Source organism: Oryctolagus cuniculus, chromosome 5 (genome assembly GCF_051225735.1).
Source record: "Oryctolagus cuniculus isolate XC-2025 breed Fujian yellow rabbit chromosome 5, ASM5122573v1, whole genome shotgun sequence".
Classification (NCBI taxonomy): Eukaryota; Metazoa; Chordata; class Mammalia; order Lagomorpha; family Leporidae; genus Oryctolagus; species Oryctolagus cuniculus.
The window spans coordinates 132,766,836-132,787,742 of NC_142871.1; the positions used below are offsets into that span (position 1 = coordinate 132,766,836).

The 20,907-nt window shown below is 59.4% G+C and overlaps 1 protein-coding gene across 2 annotated transcripts; it reads right to left on the bottom strand.

The window, feature by feature from the left end:
* Nucleotides 1–10,616: 10,616 nt before the first annotated feature.
* CDKN1A (cyclin dependent kinase inhibitor 1A) lies at nt 10,617–17,548 on the bottom strand. Of its 2 annotated transcripts, none has more exons than XM_002714669.6 (3): nt 17,466–17,548; nt 13,403–13,858; nt 10,617–11,998 (listed from the first exon to the last, which is right to left on the bottom strand). In XM_002714669.6, the coding sequence occupies exons 2-3, from the start codon at nt 13,845–13,847 to the stop codon at nt 11,949–11,951; spliced, it is 495 nt and encodes a 164-aa protein (XP_002714715.3). In that variant the 5' UTR covers nt 13,848–13,858; nt 17,466–17,548; the 3' UTR covers nt 10,617–11,948. The 2 variants fall into 2 exon arrangements, with proteins under 2 accessions (XP_002714715.3, XP_051710765.3); XM_051854805.3 differs by lacking the exon at nt 17,466–17,548 and adding an exon at nt 16,139–16,275.
* Between the last annotated feature and the right edge of the window lie 3,359 nt (nt 17,549–20,907).

A 20,907-nucleotide genomic window follows, 5' to 3' on the forward strand; every position in this document is an offset into this window, starting at 1 on the left:
GAGCAGCAGACTGTGGGCTAAGTGCTGCGAGAGCACTGGAGAAAGAGCAATGCTCTGGTCAGGGCCAGTCACAGAGGGCTTCCTGGGGGAGGTGACATAGCTTAGCTGCTTAACCCTGGACCCCCTCATGGTGCCCAGCCTTGCTCTGGACAAGCACTGAGCCCTCAGTTACTCCCTGCTTCCTCCCACTCACTCACACTGTCGTCAGAATGTGAGATGTTCTGCCAGACAACTGTCAGGGTTGTGAAAGAGGAAACCAGAGGGCCCAGCGCCGTGGCGCAGCAGGTAAAGCCGCTGCCTGCACTGCTGGCATCCCATACGGGCGCCGGTTCGAGTCCTGGTTGCTCCATTTCCGATCCAGCTCTCTGCTATGGCCTGGGAAAGCAGTAGAGGATGGTCCAAGTCCTCGGGTCCCGACACACACGTGGAGACCTGGAAGAAGCTCCTGGCTCCTGGCTTCGGATCAGTGCAGCTCTGGCCGTTGAAGCCAATTGGGTAGTGAATCAGCAGACAGAAGACCTCTCTCTCTCTCTCTCTCTCTCTCATTCTCTCTCTCTCTCTTTCTGCCTCTGCCTCTCTGTAACTCTGTCTTTCAAATAATAAATAAATCTTAAAAAAAAAAAAAAAGAGGAAACCAGACAGGGCCAGTTCTGTATCGTGAGGAAAGATACCTAGCCATCAGGCGTGATCTTTAACTGGGCTCTCTTTCAGAAAGACGGTAGGAATAAGGGACGCTTGGGGGCCACTGGGCTATGTGAAGGCAAGGTGTTGGGGTCACGCAGGAGAACCCCCGTGCCTGCGCTGGAGCAGCTCGGGATGCGCTTCTGCCTGCAGTTTGCTTTCATCTGGCCCCCGATACAGGCATAGACAGACACAAAGTGTGCACGTGTGCACGCGTGGGTGCACAGGCGTCTCTGTGTACGCATTGTGTGTGTATACGTGCGTTTGCATGTGTGCGAGTGTGCATTGTGTGTATACACATGTGTGAGTGTGCATTGTGTGTACACGTGCACGTGTGTGCAGGTATGTCTGTGCGTGTGTGCACACACGCGTGCATGCAGGCATCTGTGTGTATGGTGTGTACATGTGTGTGCGTGTGTGCATTGTGTATGCGTGTGTGTGAGCACGTGCACATGTGTGTGTGTGTGTGGAGGAGGAGGGCACAAAGGCAGCAACATGGCAGAGCCCGTACAACAGCACGCGCTGCACTGTTAGCTCAACCCTTCTGCAGATTGCCAAGTTTTCTTGCTAAAAAGCAGGAAGAGTAAGAAGCCAAGAATGAGATGGCAGGGGTGGGATCCGGAAGTCCCTCTGCTGGGCTAACTGCTCTCCCCCACCTCCACCCCCAGCCCCGCTGCCCTGTGGGCAGTGACAAGGCTGCATGCCTCTTGGGGCCACCTCGGTCCCTGCCCAGAAAGCCACCCTCCACCTCCCTCCTCCTCCCCCTGGGCAGGAAGCCCCTCCCTCCATGAGCAGGTGACTCTGCTCTCCGGCTCCAGTGGGCACGGTGTCCGGGCTCCAGTGGGCAGGAGGCTGCTTGAGGGTCTACTCTGGCTTCGGAGCAGAGTAGATATGGGGTGGGGTCTTTTTCCTCGAGACCCAGTCCCCGGAGCAGTGACGCGCCTACTCCTCGAGAGGGACAGCACGAGTGAGGCAGTGAGAGAAGACGCCCAGTGTGGAAGCTTCCAGAACAAAAGCACTAGGGGAAGAGACAGGAGGGCCATGTCTCATAGGCCTCTGGGACATGGGGTGCCCTCGGCATTGCTTTTGGGGGTCCCTAGCCCTGCTGCCCTCCATGGCGCGACCCTCCCAGGCAGTGTGGGCCAATGCAGCACCCCCAGCACACCCCACCCAGCAGTGGGGCCTTGGCCGCCCGCTCAGCTGTGACCTGGGGCAGAGAGGCCATCTGAAACCCACCCCGAGCGCTCGTCCCCATCAGTCGGGGTGACATCAGGAACACCCTTCAGTCAGGCCACAGAGAGGGGCCTGACAAGGCGCCCTCCCGGCTGCCACCCACCCACCCCTGTCACTCCAGGCGCGACACCTGTTAGGGCCATCAGCCTGGGCCGGGGCCCCCCTGTGGTTGCTCTGAGAGTCTGAGTCAGCGCTGGGGCCCCGCTCCCCCTCACTCCCTCTGCCCTTGCCTTCGGCGGCCCTGCACCAACCTCTCCCGCTTTTTTTTTTTTTTTTTTTTTTTTTTTTGACAGGCAGAGTGGACAGTGAGAGAGAGAGACAGAGAGAAAGGTCTTCCTTTGCCGTTGGTTCACCCTCCAATGGCCGCCGCGGCTGGCGCGCTGTGGCTGGCACACCGCGCTGATCCGAAGGCAGGAGCCAGGAGCCAGGTGCTTCTCCTGGTCTCCCATGGGGTGCAGGGCCCAAGCACCTGGGCCATCCTCCACTGCACTCCCTGGCCACGCAGAGGGCTGGCCTGGAAGAGGGGCAACAGGGACAGAATCCGGCGCCCTGACCGGGACTAGAACCCGGTGTGCCGGCGCCGCTAGGCGGAGGATTAGCCTAGTGAGCCGCGGCGCCGGCCACCTCTCCCGCTTTAAGAAAACCTCCTGAAGCCAGCATGAGGATGAGGAGTCCTGCCGCCGGGCCCCCGCTCCATGGGCTCACAGAAGGGAGCCCACAGGGAAAGGGAGAGCGAGTAAGGACAGGCCAGGGCAGCGGCAGAACCCCAACATGGAGTCTGCAGGTGCCTAAACCTCCCCAAACACTCCCCACCCCCCCCGTCTTCAGAATCTGCTTACATACCACTTCTCTCGTGTCCCAGCCAGAGTCCCTGCGCCCGAACTGTCCAAATGCTGGGCCAGAGAGGCTGCCAAGGGGCCGCCCTCACGCCTCCCTCCCTCCCTACCACGGAGATGAGGCTCCAAGGAACCAGGGGACTTGCCCAAGGGCACACAGCCATCTTAGCGCTCTCCAGCTGCCCTCCACTGCCCTCCACAAGATCACACAGAGGGCCCCACACGCCGGAGAAGAGAGGGCTCGGCCCTTCATACCCTTGTCGCAGGAGCTGGACAGCCACCTTGGCTCCCACCCTCCCTGCCCCCACCCCTCCAAAGTAACAGAAGCATTTTCACGCTGAGCGGCTCCCACCTCTGGAAGGTTCCCGTTGGTGGCTCACGCAGCCCGGGGCTCCTGCACCCGTGGCAGCTGCCGGCAGAGCTCCTGTTAACAGCCCTGTCTCTTGCCTCATCACCCCTTCCGCTCCCCAGCGAGCCAATCTCTCCTTTCTATCTGAGGAACTTCCTGCGCCGTGACCACCGGCTCTCCCTCACAAGCTGGCCTGGCACCTCCAGGCCCTTGCCCTAGGATCTTGGAACTGGAGAACGGAAAACGCTGGGGTCGTAAGTGGGGGTGGGGCTCCCAAGGACGGGGTGCACTGCTCAAGGTCACCTGGCACCAGACTTGGGCAGAGTCTCTGACTGCACGGGGTGGGGGCGTCATTCCAGGTGAGGGTTGAAGGCTATGCCTGGGCTAAGCCTGGTGTTGGGATCGCCCTCCTCGTCACAGGTCCCCACTCTGGAACAGTGTCTTTGAACACCTGGGGAGGCTCATAGTAAGTCACCTCTCCGGGAATAATCTAACCTGACACCAAAATACACCACAGAGCTACAACCACCCAAACAGTGTGGTACTGGAGCGTGACTGCAGCTAGATGAATCAGCGGAACAGATAGCCATAGACTCGAGTATGTAGGAATTTAATGAACATAAAAGCGCCATTTCACATCAGTGCAGCAAAGGTGGTTTATTCAACCAAGTGTTGGGAGAATGGACTCGGTATCTGCGAAAAACAGCGTCCGTTCCATCTCTAAAGTCACATGGGGGCCAGCGCTGTGGCACAGCAGGTTAAGCCACAGCCTGCAGTGCCGGCATCCCATATGGGCATGAGTTCAAGTCCTGGCTGTTCCACTTCTGATCCAGCTCCCTAACAGCCTGGGAAAGCAGTGGAAGATGACCCAAGTGCTTGGGCCCCTGCATCCCCATGGGGGACCCGGATGAAGCTCCTGGCTCCTGGCTTCAGCCTGGCCCAGCCCCTGCCATTGCGACCATCTGGGGATGAACCAGAGAATGGAAGGTCTCTCTTTCTCCTGTGTCTCCCTCTCTCTCTCTTTCAAATAAATAAATAAATCTTTATTGAAAATGAATAAGTCACTCCAGATGGGTCAGAGTTCTCCACATTTATAAAACCACAGAGTTCTTTGGGATTTGCTTCCACATAACCGAGGGGTAGGAGTCAGGTTGGGAATTCAAAGAAATGGGAGTGACCTCTGTTCCCACAGCCACGGCGCCGGCGAGGACACCGCGGCCCATTTTGTTCTTCTCTCTAACTGGTGTGTACGTTTGCACAAGTGCAGAAGAAGTCGTGAGACTGGGGCAGCGTCGACAGCAGCAGGAGTCGACATGCCGCTCGGAACACCCACTCTTCCGGCCAGCGGTCGGAAGTAACAGGCGGGACTTGTCGGCCGCGTGAGCACCTGGGCTTTGGTTGTAAGGGAGACGGAAGCCACAGGGAGGGGACTGACCCAGCTTGGGTTTGCGAAGGACCCCCCACCCCGCCCCCGGGGCTGATTTCATTCTGTAGGCAGTGGCAGCAAAAGCGGCAGGGAGACAGCAGGGAGGGGCTGTCACAGGAGTCCAGACGAGGGCTCAGACCAGGTGGGGAGCCGCGGAGGTGTCAGGAGTCTGGGCACTGGGACAAATGTATCAAATTCAGGAGAGTGGGTCTAGCTGGGCACTCTCTGGGGACAGACCCTGCCCCCAGGACCTCCAGCGATCCTCAGCTCCTGTGCCCAGCCCCTGACGGCAACAAGGCCGCCTGGGGGAGGCAGGGGCGCTCCCACCCCCTCCGAAGGAGCCTGAGTCCCATGGGTGCTGAGAGCTCAGCCTCGGGGGGCGAGACCTGGGCAGGCTGGCAGCACGGAGCATGTGGCAGCAAAGCCAGTGAGATCTGGGCACTTTGGGGAAGAGGGCGACCTTGCTGGACTTCTGAGCTCAGAATCTGAACTCGACAAAAGCAGAAAAACGGACCACGTGTGTCGCACCCAGTAATTTTCAACTTCCTACAGATGCATGAATTCACTTTGCAGTTGGGTAAGCCCTGAAACAGGATACCCTCTGTTCTGGGCTGCTGTGGCAAGAGTTGGGGCTTGCTGGCGCCGTGGCTCAATAGGCTAATCCTCCGCCTGCGGTGCCGGCACCCCGGGTTCTAGTCCCGGTCAGGGTGCCGGATTCTGTCCCAGTTGCCCCTCTTCCAGTCCAGCTCTCTGCTGTGGCCCAGCCCAGGAAGGCAGTGGAGGATGGCCCAAGTCCTTGGACCCTGCACCCGCATGGGAAACCAGGAGAAGCACCTGGCTCCTGGCTTCGGATCAGCGTGGTGCACCAGCCGCAGCAGCCTTTGAGGGGTGAACCAATGGAAAAGGAAGACTTTCAGGCCGGCGCCGCGGCTCAATAGGCTAATCCTCCGCCTAGCGGCGCCGGCACACCGGGTTCTAGTCCCGGTCGGGGCGCCGGATTCTGTCCCGGTTGCCCCTCTTCCAGGCCAGCCCTCTGCGTGGCCAGGGAGTGCAGTGGAGGATGGCCCAGGTGCTTGGGCCCTGCACCCCATGGGAGACCAGGAAAAGCACCTGGCTCCTGGCTCCTGCCATCGGATCAGCGCGGTGCGCCGGCCGCAGCGCGCCGGCCGCGGCGGCCATTGGAGGGTGAACCAACGGCAAAAGGAAGACCTTTCTCTCTGTCTCTCTCTCTCTGTCCACTCTGCCTGTCAAAAAATAAAAAAATAAAAAAAAAAAAAAAGAAAAGGAAGACTTTCTCTGTGTGTCTCTCTCTCTCACTGTCCACTCTGCCTGTCAAAAAAAAAAAAAGAGTTGGGGCTCAAGCTGGGAGACAGGGGCCTCCTTGCTTCTGGCTACCAGCCCCCAAATAATTCTAGATGGATCTTAGGCAGACAAGCCCATGAGAAACCAGGCCTGGGGGGCTAGTGTTGACACTGTGCTTGCGTAGCACTTTGGGTTACCCTGGGGAAACTCAAGCTTTCCATCAAAGGCTAAGCAGAAGCACAGATCGTCCCCAAAACGTCCTTTGGAATCATCACTTGGTGGCAGCCGGGGCAGGCACTTCCGCTTTCTGGTCTGTTGAGCAGGCAGTGTGACCTGGAGTCACGAGCCTGGGTATCCTGGCTCCCCACCACTTCCTGGGGGCGTGACCTCGGGCAACACCCGGCCCACATCTGGGCTCACCTGCAGCCACAGTGGTAGCTCCAAGCCGGCACATCCCACCACCCCTGTCGGCAGGCCTCCGAGGGCTTCAGTGCCACAGGAGTTTGTTCCACCCTGCCACGAGCAACCTTGAATTGGCCTTAGTGGCAACGTTAAGCCAGCACTGGGCAGTGTCCCGCAGTAAGGACCCCGGGTGACAATGCCAGGGCAGGCTCTACAGGGCTCCCCAGGAGGTCCCCAGCAGTGTTAGTAGGAAGTTTTAAGTCAGCCCATGTCTGCTAGCCTGGTCTAAGGAAAACCAAGCTCTTCCCCCACCTCCCCAGAAGGGAGGGTAGCAGCCCGTGCAGCACATGTTAGAATACAAAGTTCTGCCCACGCCCTGCTAACTTTCCAGGTGGTCCCAGCCTTCCCATCCTCCTCAGGAAAGCTCCCCAGGAGACTCCTCTTGGCCTGGTGCCAAGTGGGCTACGCAGTCTGACAACATTGGCAATAAAACCTTGGGAGGAATTTCATCAGCTACACACCCAGCAAACCTGTTGTCCAGGGGAAGAGGGTCGGGGAGGGAGAAACAGCAGGAAGAACTGGACCCCACTCCCTTATATGCCCCAGTCTGAATGCAGACTTTTTTTCTTAAATTTTATTTATTTATTTATTTGAAAGGCAGTGTTACAGATAGGGAGATGGAGAGACAGAGAGAAAGGTCTTTCATCCATTGGTTCACTCCCCAGATGGCCACAATGGCTAGAGCTGAACCGATCAGAAGCCAAGACCAGGAGCCAGGAGCTTCTTCCAGGTCTTCTACACGGGCGCAGGGGCCCAAGGACTTGGGCCATCTTCCACTGCTTTCCCAGGCCATAGCAGAGAGCTGGATTGGAAATGGAGCAGCCAGGACTCGAACCAGCACCCATATGGGATGCCAGCACTGCAGGCAGTGGCTTTACCTGCTGCACCATGGCGCCAGCCGCCTCCGCCTTTTTTTTTTTTTTTTTTTTTTTTGACAGGCAGAGTGGACAGTGAGAGAGAGAGACAGAGAGAAAGGTCTTCCTTTGCCGTTGGTTCACCCTCCAATGGTCGCCGCGGCCAGCACGCTGCGTCTGGCGCACTGCGCTGATCCGATGGCAGGAGCCAGGTACTTCTGGTCTCCCACGGGGTGCAGGGCCCAAGCACTTGGGCCATTCTCCACTGCACTCCCGGGCCACAGCAGAGAGCTGGCCTGGAAGAGGGGCAACCGGGACAGAATCCGGCACCCTGACCGGGACTAGAACCAGGTGTGCCGGCACCGCAAAGCGGAGGATTAGCCTAGTGAGCCGCGGCACCGGCTGCCCATCCGTTCTAATGGATGCTTTGCTCCCCCTCCTGTCTCAAGTCTGAATTCTATGCGCGAAGACCAGAACCTGTACCCCAGCATCTCCACTAACAGTTTCACATGGTACAGCTTTCTGGGTTTCTCCCCTGCCTTTCCCATATTCTCCATTCTCGACATTGCACATCTAGGGACTACTGCCCACGTAAACCGGCAGCCCACAAGTCCTGGTCGCACATTGCTTAATCTGCCCTAGACATTTGGTGCAGGAAGCAGGACGGGCTTCTGAAATCCGAGCCCTCCTCGGCGCCGGAACCCTGAGGGCCCAGGAGCTGGTGCTGAGCCCTGCAGCACCGCAGCGTCCCAGGCCCAGCGCTGTGTGCTGATTGGAACCGTGGAACTCCAGGGACAAGACTGACGTGGCAATGGGCTTGGAGGGCGAGGTCGTGGCAGTGAGGACTGCGGAGCAGCCTGTATGAGAAGCCCGGAAGGAAGAGACCGGCAGGCTGCACTCAGGCCAGCGGTGGAAGACAGCCGTTCTCCATGACCTGAAATCAGGCTCGGCATCCGACTGTGAAGGTGGAGGGGCTGCAAGAGAGGCTGCCCCCACTCCCGCAGGCTCCTAGCCCAGCATCAGGACCCCGACAGGGAGAATGGGTGCTGACACGTGGCTGCACCCAAGGACACTGCGCTCCCAGCCTCCCCTGAACCTGCCAGGCCTACAGAAGGGCCCCTTCTCCCCGCGTTGTGGCGTAGTGAGCTAAGCCTCCACTTTCGGCACCGGCATCCCATATGGGTGCCGGTTCGAGTCCCGGCCACCCCTCTTCTGATCCAGCTCTCTGCTATGTCCTGGGAAAGCAGTGGAGGATGACCCAAGTGCTTGGGCCCATGCACCTGCGTGGGAGACCTGGAAGAAGCTCCTGGCTCCTGGCTTCGGATTGGTGCAGCTCCGGCCGTTGCAGCCATTTGGGGAGTGAACCAGTGGATGGAAGACCTCTCTCTCTGTCTCTCGACCTCTCTCTGTCTGTAACGCTGCTTCTCCAATAAATAAATAAATATTTTTTAAAAAAGAAGAGTGTCCCTTCTGTTTCTAGAGAGGAAGCCTGAGAGTCACATGAAGGCCTCACGGGAGGCCAAGGCTCACACGTGACGCTGATCTTCCTCTGCCCCCACTGCTCCTAGACCCACTGGCGTTTTCTTAAAGGGCTGGCTAGAAAGTTCTTGAGTTCTTGAGACTTTCCTTGTAGGCCGTGTAGTCTCTGTCCAGCTCCTCAGTTCTGCTTTTGCTCTACTTAAAACAACCATGCAAAAATAGCCATGGACAGCAAGCACACAAAGGCCATGCCTGTGTTCCAGTAGAACTGCACACGCAGGGCTGGGCTTGCCACGCGCTGGAGTGTCTGGGTTCCATTGTCAGCTCCAGCTTCCTGCTCATGCAGACCCTGGGAGGCCATGGTGACGGTTCAAGCAGTCGAGTTCCGGCCACCCACATGGGAGACCTGGATGGAGCTCCTGGCTGCTGGCTTCAGCCCCTCTGGCTATTGCAGGCATTTGAAGAGTGATCCGTGGATGGGAGATTTCCTTCAGCTTCTCTCTCTCAAATAAAAACAATTAAAAAAAAAAAAAAAACAATATAGGGGCCGGCACTGTGGCATAGCAAGTAAAGCTGCCTCCTTCAGTGCTGGCATCCCATATGGGTACCAGTTTGAAGCCTGGCTACTCCACTGCCAATCAAGCTCTTTGCTATGGCCTGAGAAAGCAGTGGAAGATGGTCCAAGTGCTTGGGCCCCTGCACCCATGTAGGAGACCCAGAAGTTCCTGGCTCCTGGCTTCCACCTTGGCCCAGCTCTGGCAGCCATGTTGGGAGTGAACCAATGGATGTAAGATCTCTCTCTGTCTCTCCCTCTCCCTTTGTAACACTGCCTTTCAAATAACTAAAACGAATCCTTTTAAAAAAAAATTTTTTTAAAGAAGACATTGGGCTGGCACTCTGGTGTAGCAGGTAAAGCTGCTGCCTGCATCTCATACAGGTGCTGGTTCAAGTCCTGGCTGTTCCACTTCCAATGAAGCTCTCCATGATGGCCTGAAAAAGTAGTAGAAGATGGCCCAAGTCCTTGGGCCCCTGTATCCTCATGGGAGACCTGGAAGAAGCCCCGGCTCCTGGCTTTGGATTGGCTCTGCTCTGGCCATTGCAGCTATTTGGGGAGTGAACCAGCAGATGGAAGACCTCTCTTTTGTGCCTCTCTGTAACTCTGCCTTTCAAATCAATAAATCTTTAAAAAACAAACAAAAAAGACATTGCCAAGCATTTTCCAAAGCAGTTGAAATATTTTATGTTCCTACCAGCACACGATCAAAAGCTCTGATGCTCCCCGCCTTGCCGACACTTGGCATAGTCAACCTCTCACATTAGTCACGCTGCTCTCTTGCATGTATGTGCTTTTAATTTGCATTTCCTCGATGAGTAGTGATGGTGTCACAATCTATACTTTACCAAACAAACCTACAGAAGGCCAAAATATTGGCATTGGCCACATTTGCAGAGGTGTGACAACAGACTGCTTGCTTTGTTGTTTGTCTGCGGTATGGTCTTTCTCTTTACTGAGCTTTCTGAATTTTTAAAATGTGAATGCTTGCGCTGGGGCTGGCATTGTAGCACAGTGGGCTAAGCCACCATCTGCAACACCAGCATCCCATATGGGCACTGGTTCCAGTCCCGGATGCTCCACTTCCCATCCAGCACCCTCCTAATGGCCTGGGAAAGCAGCAGAAGATGGCCCTTGTGTTTGGGCCCCTGCACCCATGTGGGAGACCCCAGAAGAAGCTCCCGGCTCCTGGCTTTGGATCAGCCCAGCCTGGGGTCATTGCAGCCATCTGAGGAATGAACCAAGGAATGGAAGCTGTCTCTCTCTGTGTGTCTCTCCTCTCTCTACCACTCTTCCAAATAAATAAATAAATCTTTTTTAAAAATATAAATGCTTAACTTAATTTGTAGAATTATTTTTAAATGATAAAAACATCCCCCCAGCCCCATCTATTTGCTTTTATAAAAGACAAGGTATAATGACCACAACAGCAATGCACAAGTCATTAAGAAACATTTATTGAGCACCTGCTGTATACTCAGCACTGGGGGAGGGGCTGTGAAGCACAGAGGGACATGCAGGATGTGGTCCCTGCCCACGGGAGGTGTGAGGCCTAGGTGGAGAGACAAGGGCACTAGGACACGTGGGGAGTGGGAGATGTCCCAAGAGTGAGCTGGAAGGTGTTTGGGGTCAGAAGTGCCCAGTGCTTCGGTATCTCCAGGGACTCAAAGCCCCCACTCTCGGAGCCATAGCGGCCCAATCCATGTGCCCTCGACAGCCTCCCCTGCCCTGCCCTGCCCTGCCCTGCCCTGAGCTGCTCCTTGTTCAGCCGCTACTCAAAGTGCAATGAAATAAGGAGGGACGGGTTAGATATGGGATGACTTCCGGGGACTGGGGTCTCCCTCCTAGAAAACCCTCTGCCTCCAGCACCCCCCTACCCACACAGATCCCACTAGAGGAGGCCTGTCCACAACACTGGACCCCACCTGTAGCACTGCGAGAGGCCGACCGGGCAGCCCTGCTCTTGCCACCTGCCTGCCTACCTGCCCGCCCTTCTGGGCTGCGCTACCTGGGGCTGCGAGGGCGCCGGAGGGGCAGGACGGGGGTAAGGGAGAGCAGGAGACAGGGCTGGGCAGCCGAGGCCCCAGACAGTGCGTGGGAGCCCAGAACGGGATGCACCACGGGGCGGGGCGAGGCTGCTTCGGGGACCTCACCTTCCCCCAGCCTTCCCAGGACAAAGGGGGCATCATGGGCCAGGAGGGCACAGAGCCCCAGGCCCGTGCAGGCTGTGCCCATCTCAGAGTCACCTGCCCAACCTTAGAGGAGGTGAGGGGACTCCAGAGCTTCCGATGACGCCACACCCCTCCTTCAAAGTGCTATCCACGCCCTTCTCAAGGAACTGGGTCTGAGAACGCAGGGGAGGGCTGAGGCTAGGGGCAGGAGCCGGGCCCCAGCACCACCCACGGAGGAGGCAAGGATGGCCGCACGGGCAGGACAAGGCAACTGGCCCCGAGCCAGCACCAGCTCACCCCTGGGAGGGAGGGGACAGAGACAGCACAGGGAGGAAAAAGGGTTTAAATAACAATTCATATAATAAAAATACCCAGCACTCGGGCGCCTATCACTCTACTGCCTAATTTCTTTTTAAATAATTCTAATGCCGGAGGCTGGGGGTAGGGGCTGCCAGAGTATGTACACAAGGAGGAGTTTAAATTAAAACACAAATAATAATTAAGACACACAAACTGAAGGGCAGATGAAGGCAGAGATGTGCAAGGGGCCTTCGGGGGGCCCCCCTGTTGTTTCCAGGAGCCAGCAGCCTCTGGCGGGCGGATTACGGCTTCCTCTTGGAGAAGACGAGTCGGCGTTTGGAGTGGTAGAAATCTGAGAGAGAGAGACGTGGAGTCAGCCAGGCCACGAGGGGGCGCCACTGAGTCACACGCCCAAAGTCTACTGTGCAGAGGCTGGGACAGCCTCCCCTAAGGCCGGGACACCCTGCTAAGGGATGGGGAAGAACCCAGGGAGCACCCCTGTGCCTCACTGATGTGACTGTCCACGAGTCTGGTCTGGGCCACACTGCCCTGAGCTGGAGCCGCCACTCCTACGTGGCTATTTCCGGGGACTAAAATCCAGCACAAGCAAAGATCTGGTTCCTGGGACGCAGGGGCCCCTGCACTGGACAGGCCCACCCCTGCATAGAACTCCGCTGGTCAGCGCTGTGGGAGGCAGTCCACCAGTCCACGGAAAGTGTCCTGGCCCAAGTCCACAGGAGTCATCATTGTCATCACCATCAGTTCAGACCCAACTGAAAATGGCCCGTAGGACGCGCGTCTGCACCCCTCAGCCTCAGCTGCCTCACCTACAAAACGAGGTGTGGGAGTGCGCCTCCAGCCCAGCGAGGAGGATGCCTGCCTCCCACACCAGGGTGCCTGGCTTCTATTCCCGGCTCTCACTCCCGACTCCAGTTTCCTGCTAATGCCGAAATCGGTTTCCTGCGCTCCATGTGGGAGACCTGGATTGAATTCCCAGCTCCTGCCTGCAGTCCCAACCCAGGCTACTGAGGACATTTGGAGAGGGAACCAGCAGAAGGAAGCTTTCTTTGTGTCTCTCGAATGAATAAATAATAAATTGCAAATGAGGCTTCTCCGTGGGAGTGCACTCTAAGGAGGAAATCAATGGTCTTTCTAAAGGCTTTGGTCCAGGGCCCGGCATAATAGGTGACCAAATGCCAGCATCACTCATTCACCTTTCATGGAGCACCTGCTCCACCAGACACTGCTCTCCAGGCTGGGGACTCCGCAATGAACAAGAGACGCCCAGATCCCTTTTTTGTGGGGCTGATATGCTAGTGGGAGAGATGGCCTGTGTCAAGGTCAGAAGGCCTGGGTCCAGGGTAGAAAAATGCCGACGAGGACACGGCGGGTAGGTGGGGGGAGGGAGGGACGCGTGTGTGATGAGGGGAGGGAATAAAGTTTGCAGGGGCCAGAATGGCACTACGGCCAGTGTCCTCTCCCCAGCACACACCCTGCGGGACCTCAGGCCAATCTCTCCCTCTCGGAGCCTCGTCTCCTTGGAAGGGGAGCAAGATTGTCTTCAGTCGCTCAGCAAGGACTGCCGGGTAATAAATACACCCTGGACAAACGCTGGCTACAGCCCTGTGTGCAGCCTCACCTAGGCGGCTTCCCTTCTCGGGGACAAGCTGAAGCAAACAGGACAGGCCCCGCATGGGGGGGGGGGGTTCCGAGGGCCCCAGTCCCCCCTGGCATCCCTCCCCACGCCCGACCTCACCTGTCAGGCTGGTCTGCCGCCGCCGTTTCCGGCCCTGAGAGGTACCAGGCCCGCCTGGGGACTCCTCGGGCCGTTCCGGGGAGCGAGGTACCAGGGTGCAGGTCAGCGACAGGTCCACGTGGTCCTCCTGAGCCGCCGGCAGCAGGGCGGATGAGGTGCTCGGCCGTTTGCACCCTGCCGGGTCCTCCCTGCCACCCCGGGGCCCCGGGGCCAGGTAGAGCTTGGGCAGACCCAGGCCCCGCACGCGCTCCCAGGCGAAGTTGCCCTCCAGCGGCGTCTCGGTGACAAAGTCGAAGTTCCAGCGTTCGCGGGCCTCCTGCAGGCAGTCGGCCATGAGTGCGTCGCAGTCTCGGCGCAGCTGCTCGCTGTCCACGGGCCCGAAGAGGCGGCGGCAAGCCTTGCTCCTGTGCGGGGGCTGTGGCTCCTCGTCCGACGGCTGCGACATGCTGCCTAGGGCTGGGACAGTGGAAGGGAGGCCTTGGTGAGGACGCTTCCTGGTTCTCAACAAGGACTTTCTACCGCACCCTGGCTGGGGCGGGGCATCCACCCCCACCCCCCAACAGACCCCAGGTGGGGGCAGAACTCAGCCAGCCAGGCACCCTGACGTCAATGGGGGCATGGGCAGCACGGGGCGAGCTTATGTCCACAGCATGACCTCACTGCAATGGCCTGGCCGGGAGCAGGGTCCTGTTTGCCATCAGCGTTATCAGCTAAAATCAATTTGTCCTCCCCTGAGGTGGCCCTCAGGGGTGTGAATTGCCAGAGTCCAGTAGTTTCCCAGTGATAGTCCTGGCCAGGAAGTCGGTTCCCAGAGGGAGGCGTAGGCAGGGGCTCCTCCAGCCTCCCAACACAACCTCCCCCATCATTCCTGCCTGGAAAAGTGAACCCCGGGCTTTGGAGTAAAAACACCCAGGCTGTCATCCCAGCCCCACGGCTTCCCACGTAGACGTTGCATGTCTCTGGGCCTCCGTTTCCTGGTCTATGGAAGCTGAGAGAGTGCCAGGGTGGGGGCAGCAGCAGGTGTGACAGGGGCTGGGTTGGAGGGCAGGCTCCGCGGGGCGACCCCGACCAGTGGCTTAGCGTCTCTGCGCTCCCCTTTCCTCCTCTCTAGGAAGAGGCCGGTGACAGCAACAGTCTCAGAGGTGGGGGACATGCTTGGGCAGCACCTGGCCAAGGCGCTGAGAAGACCGTGGTGTTAGGACGCCTCTGTGCCTGCAGCTCTGGCTGGGCCTCCTCCCTGCCTCTCCCCCTCCAGACGGCAGCTGACAGGTGCCGTAGGCTGGGGGCCTTTCCCAAGGATGGCATCAGGTGGGTGGCCTCGGGGGAAGGTGGGGCGGGGTGGCGGTCTCTCCCCCGGCTGAGCCACATCCTGCCAGGCACACCAGGTGAGCCAAGCCAAAGTCTGGACCCTTCACAGCCCTGCCTGCCTCCAAGAAACCCGTTTTGTGGGCAATGGACATGAAAGATGGCTGGTCCACCCAGGCTGCACACCTCCCATTCTGGAAAAGTGAGGGGGAGTCTGCTCGCGAGGGCGCCCTGCTCTGGCCTGACTCCAGCTTTTCCTGGGGACAGATCCTGATTCACAGGCTCTGGGGGGGACAGCTCTGCTGAAGCCACACCTGCCACACCTACCCCACGGCCCCTCCCACCCTGAGCACAGTCCCTAGCTCCACCATGCAGCTGGCTGGAGAGGAAAGTCACCCAGTGACCTCAGGCCAAGTTCAAAGGGCAGCTGCTTTACGAGATGAGACTTGCATCCTAAACCGCACAGCTAGAAAGGCAAAAGGCCACTGCCCCCCAAACAGGTCCCACAGGGCAGCAGCCGCAAAGGGCTCCGGTAACCGCTGTCCACCCTCTCCAGGGCACAGCCATCCTCCAAAAAACTGGATTTGAATGAGCTCCTTTACAGAGAAGTGGGGACCAAGGCTGGGGTAGTCACTGAATCGAGGCCCGCAAGCGGTCATCCTGGGTTCCTGGCCCCCTTCCCCAGTTCTGAGGCCCACCAGAATCCCCACGGTTGGGGGGCACTTTTTAGAAATCTGCATCGACCCCCTATCCCCACCCGAGCGACTCAGTTCAAACAGAAGGGGATTTAAGTCGGTGTTTGGCACCGTCACCCAGCTAGGCCCTCTTGAGGTGCCAGCCAAGAGGGGAACACACTGGTGGGTCTGACAAGGACGCTGCGTGGGTGCCCCATGGGCGAGGGCGGGGGGCGGGACCTCTCCTGGGTCTCTCCTCCCCAGGCCACCGAGGGGAACCTCCCCGGGGATGCCTCAGGCTTCAGCCCCCAGCTGGCCAGTGAATCGTAGGGGCTCAGTAAGTGCTGTAGAGCCCACGGCCGTGGGGCGCGGCCTGGGTGGTGGGGGGAGGCTGCGAGCGGCGCCCCGGGCTCGCGGGGCTGGCTGGCCCTTCGCGCCGGGGCCGGCAGGGGGCGCCGGGCCCCAGGGTACTCCGCGTCGGAGGGCGGTGCGTGGGCAGGGCCCGGGCGCCGGGAGCGGCCGTGATGAGTCAGTTTCCTGCCCCGCGCTCCCGCCCGCCGGGACTTCGCTTCCACTCCGGCCTCGCGTCACCCGAGGCGGGGAGGGCAGGAGGGGCCCGCGCCGCAAACACGTCACGCTGAGCCGTCCGCACACTCGACTCACACACACACACACACGCAGGGGCGCGCCGACAGGTAGACACGCAGAGACCGACACAGCCGCAGACGCACGGGTAGGCACACTGAGAGACACAGACCCCACGCGCGCGCACGGACACTCCGGGGCGGCGGACTCGGAGACGCGCGCGGCCCCTGCGCATGCACAGGCGCGCCGGGACCTGGCCCCTCCACCTTATCTCCACGCCCAAAGCACGGGATGAGTCAGATCCCTGGAAAATAAAAATAGACGGCCGCAAAGAAAACAAAACCGCTCGAAAGTCCTCCCCGAACCGCGACGTGGAGGGCGGGAAGCTGGGAGGAAGGAGTCTCGGCGCCCCCGAGGGCCCGGTCCGGCCGCAGGGTCTCGGAGCGCCCGCGGCGGGGGGCGCGCGAGGGGCCGCTGCCCGAGCCCGTGCCTGAGCGCACCCCCACCCCCTGCTGCGCTCAGCCCAGGTCGGGCGCCCCGCCCGCGCGCAAGGCAGCTGCGCCCCCCGCCCCCAGAAGCCCCACCCGGCCGCGATGCGACCCCTCCTCACGGTCCCCTGGCCCCGAGCTTGGGGGCGGCGCGTCCCGCTGCTCGGCGGTACCGAGCTCCGCTCTCGTCCGGGGCTCCAGGGCCGGGCCCAAGGGCAGGCTGGGCCGGGGTCCTCCAAGTCGCGGCGGGGAAGCCGTGGGTGGAACCCCTGCGACGGCCCGTCCCGCTCCAGGTTCCCGATGGTGCGCCGCGGAGTGGGGACCGGACACCCGCTCCTGGACCTCTGAGTGTCCCGGCTTCCCTGGGAACATGCCGTGCCGGCCAACCAGGTCACTGTGCCGACTGGGGGGGACTGAGTCTGCGGCGGGGCGGGGGACGGAGCTTGGGTCCATGCCCCGGGGTCTCCTTGTCACAGTGAGTCACCGCCTCCCTCGTCCTCAGGGGACGTGTCCTGGCAAGTTCCCGAGGGCCAGGGACACAGCCGGCGCTGACCTCAGAGCCCCGCCGGCTGGCGGGCGCGGCAATGGAGGGGCACTGGACTCGGGAACCAGCATCCGAGACCCGCCCCAGCACCGACCCCAGATAAACTGGTGCCACTCTGCGTCCCCCGCCCCTCCTGGAGCCAGTGGCTTCGTCCCCACGACGCGAGCGAGCTCCCGGGCTGCTACATCCACGCCTCCCCTCGCCCCAGCTGGGTTTCGAGGGGAGCCGCGCGCGGGCGGGGATCCCTGGTGCTCTGGCTCCGCTGTCCACCCGGAGTCTCCGGCGCGTCCCGCCCCCCGGCACGCGCGCCCCTGCGAGCGCGCCCGGACCCACGCAGTCGTCCACCTGCCACGGAACCATCTGTGAACACGCCGCCCTCGGCGGCCGCGGGTCCCCGCGACAGCCATACGCGGACACGCCGGGCTCCGCTCCGAGCTGCCGCTGGGGCTCGGCTGCCGCAGCCTCACCTTCTCTGTGTGTCTCGGTGTCTTCGTGACTCGGCGCCCGCCTCTGGCTCTCCGAGGACTGGCTCTGCGGCTGCCCACACCTCGGCGGGCGCCGCTCGGCCAGGCCCTGATATAGCCGCCGCCCCGCCCCGGCCCGCCTCTCGAGGCGGGCCCCGGTGCTCGGCCCACCTCGCAGCCGGGGCCGGGCGGTACCCGCGCGCGCGCTGGTCCTTGCGGAAGCCTGGCCGAGCTCCAGCGGGACTGCCGGCCCGGGAGCCTCGCGTGCTGCGGGCGGGCGCGCCCTCCTCCCACGGCCGGCGCCTGCGTTCGTTTCCTCGCTAACTGAGCCGCAAGTCTGAGTTTTTTAAGTCGGGGCAGGGGGGCGGTTGGCACTGCCAGGGAGAGGCAGGGGGGACAGGATGAGGCCCCTTTCTGCCCCCGCGCTAGCCGACTCTGGACAAGGATTTCCCTGGTGCAGAAAACAGATCAGAAGGGATGACATTAAAAATTATAAATAGTAAAAATGATGTGCCTGTCTTAGCAATGTTCAGAAACGCCCCCACTATATTCCCTCTGAGCCCCCGCCCGGAAGCACCTGTGCCAGGCGTACACCCCGTCATTTCACAGAGGAGCGAACCGAGGCCCGCAGAACCTGCAATGTTGTGGTGGGCCCTTGGCACAGGTGGTTAAGACTCTCTTGGGGATGGCCACATCCCACCTGGGTGCAATGTCAGGGTTCCAGTCCCAGCTCTGCGTCCAATCCCAGCTTCCAGATAATTAATGCAGGCCCTGGGAGGCAGCAGGTGATGGCTCAAGGACCTGGGTCCCTGCCGCCCCCATGGGAGACCCACATGGGGTTCCTGGTTCCTGGCTTCAACCTGACCCAATCCCAGCTGGTGCAGGCCTTTGGGGAATGAACCAGGGAATGGGAGATCTCTCTGTCAATCTTCCTTTGTTTTTCAAATAAACATAAGTAAATTGCTTTTGTAGAAAATGAAGTAGGCACATTTGCTGTTTATCAAATGCACCAGGGAAGGGGGCATCGGGGACTCTTCAGAAAGGGTCAAACGGACCTCCAGAAGAAAGGGAGAAGTCAGACCCTGAGCCAATCTGCACCCCACTACAGCCGCCTCCCCCTCCCCAGAGCAAATTTGGTGAGTTCACTAGAGCAGCCCCCACCGCTCACCCAGTTCTGGGGCTAGACCTCCCCCCGCCCCCAAGCTGGCTCTGGTGGCAATGCTGGCCTTATGCCTCCTGCCGGGACCACACTGTGGTCCCCGTGTGTTTCTGTGGCCCAGGATGAGGGAAAGGTCCGCTGGCCATCACTTCCAAGCAGCTCACTGAGGAGCCTTTGATAGGGGCGATCCGGAAGTGTCCACTGGCGCTTCTTGCCGGACACGAAACCTCCTCCTCCTTCACCTTCGCCTCCTGCCTTCACCTGTCCCGTTTGCAGTTTTGCTGTCTGGAAACTGCAAAGAATGGAGTGTTTGTGTGAGCAGAAATGCCAGCAGAAGGCAGAATCCAGGCTTGGAGCGGCTGTAACTGCTGACACCGCAGGCTGTTCAGTGTCTGGGAATCTCTGCCCAGGCATGCCCGGTCGGCTTCCCCTAGGCAGCTGACCTCAGGGAGGACAGCCCTGCTGCTCCTCGGCCGTGGGGACGGGAGCCCTCGGGGGTGGGGAGCGAGCGTGGCAGCAGCCCCCCACCACCTGCCTGCCCCAAAGTCAGACCAAGACTGGAGGGGACCTCGGCACCTCCCCGCCCCCACTTGGTCCCAAGGCGAAGCTTCGAGTGTCCAGCAGAGGCCAGGCACCTCTCCCCCCGCTGGACTCTCAGGCGTTGCAAATAGACTTGACATTGTCTGCCTGTTTACTCTGGGGGGAAAAGCCTTTTTAATGAAGGCTTGCAGTGAATTATTTAAAGTTTTGTGGAACTGAGCTTCACAATGAAATAATTCTTTTTGTTGGTGGGCAGTAAAAAGAATTGGAGTAGCTTCTGCCTTAATACCACAACAGTATCCAACAAGGACTTTTACAGCACCCATTATGTGCCTAATACTGTTTCATACTGTGTACACACACACATATATTTGTGACCTTGCTCTCCAGGCGGCCACTTGTAGCCTGTAGATAGCAGGGGAGTGAGCTTGTAGAAATAATAAGATGTGACTCTCAACATACACACTCCCAACATACACACTCACACACACACACCATCTGACTCCCAACACACATGTACTCATACACACAACATGTGACTCCTAACACACACGCACTATCTGTGACTCCCAACACACACATGTACTCATACACACAATATGTGACCCCCAACACACACACACTCACATACACATGTGACTCCAACACACACATCTACACACACAGCATGTGACTCCAACACATACACACACACTAAAATCTGACTCCCAACACACATGCACATACAAATATGTGACTCCCAACACACACATGCACACATACAACATGTGACTCCCAACACACACACTCACATACACACACTCATACACAATATGACTCCCAACACACACACACTCAAGATCTGACTCCCAACACACATGCACATACACACAATATGTGACTCCCGACACACACACACACACACACACACAATCACAGTCGGTTCAGAGAAACTGAGGCCAAAGTCTTCTTGGAGGTTTGGGGGTCTCCTGTCTAGGATCCTAAAGCAGGCTAGGAAGAGGAGAAGGCCTGGGGGGGACAGAGCAGCCACCAGGGGACACATGTTGGGACATGTTCCGAGGGCCAGAGGGCCGGTCAGGACTGCAGCCTGCTGCCCGGGCATGCTCTCAGGAAAGCTAGCCGCTTCGGGACCGAGAGAGCTTCAGCCTGGGGAACACACGTGGGTCCAGGCCAGCACCCCGCCCCCACCCGGGCCCAGGGCAGGGTGGGCGGGGCCGGGGGAGAGGTGACAGAGAGGAAAGTGGGAAGCAGAGGCCACAGCAGGAGGATGTGAGGCAGGCTGGATGGTGGCTGCAGGAGCTGCCTGGGAAGCGAGAGGAAGTGTGGAACAAGGTCACCACTTCTTAGAAGAGGGCTGGGGAGTCCCAGACAGGGGCAGGCAGCTCTCCGAGGAATTCACCTCCACACAGGCTCCCGAGAAGTGAGACCCCGCGCAAGAGGCGGAACAGAGAAACTACATACTGGCGAAGCAGAAGAAGCCTGCTGGCCTTTTAAGACATAGTAATAATCAAAAGAAGAAGAATGAGGTGGAGAGTCCCCTCCCCGGGCTGCCGGGGGCTTTACCCAGCCAGCACCGCGTCGCCACAGGCCATCCAGTAATGCAGAGAAATTCGTGATGGAATTGGTGTCACAGACTCACTTGCAGCCTCCCAAGCCTGAAATGTCACCATTGGAAACCATTCCTCTGCGGGAAGTTCTGGTCTCCATTAGGTAAGATCATACAGGCAAAGCACGTAGCCTGGCACC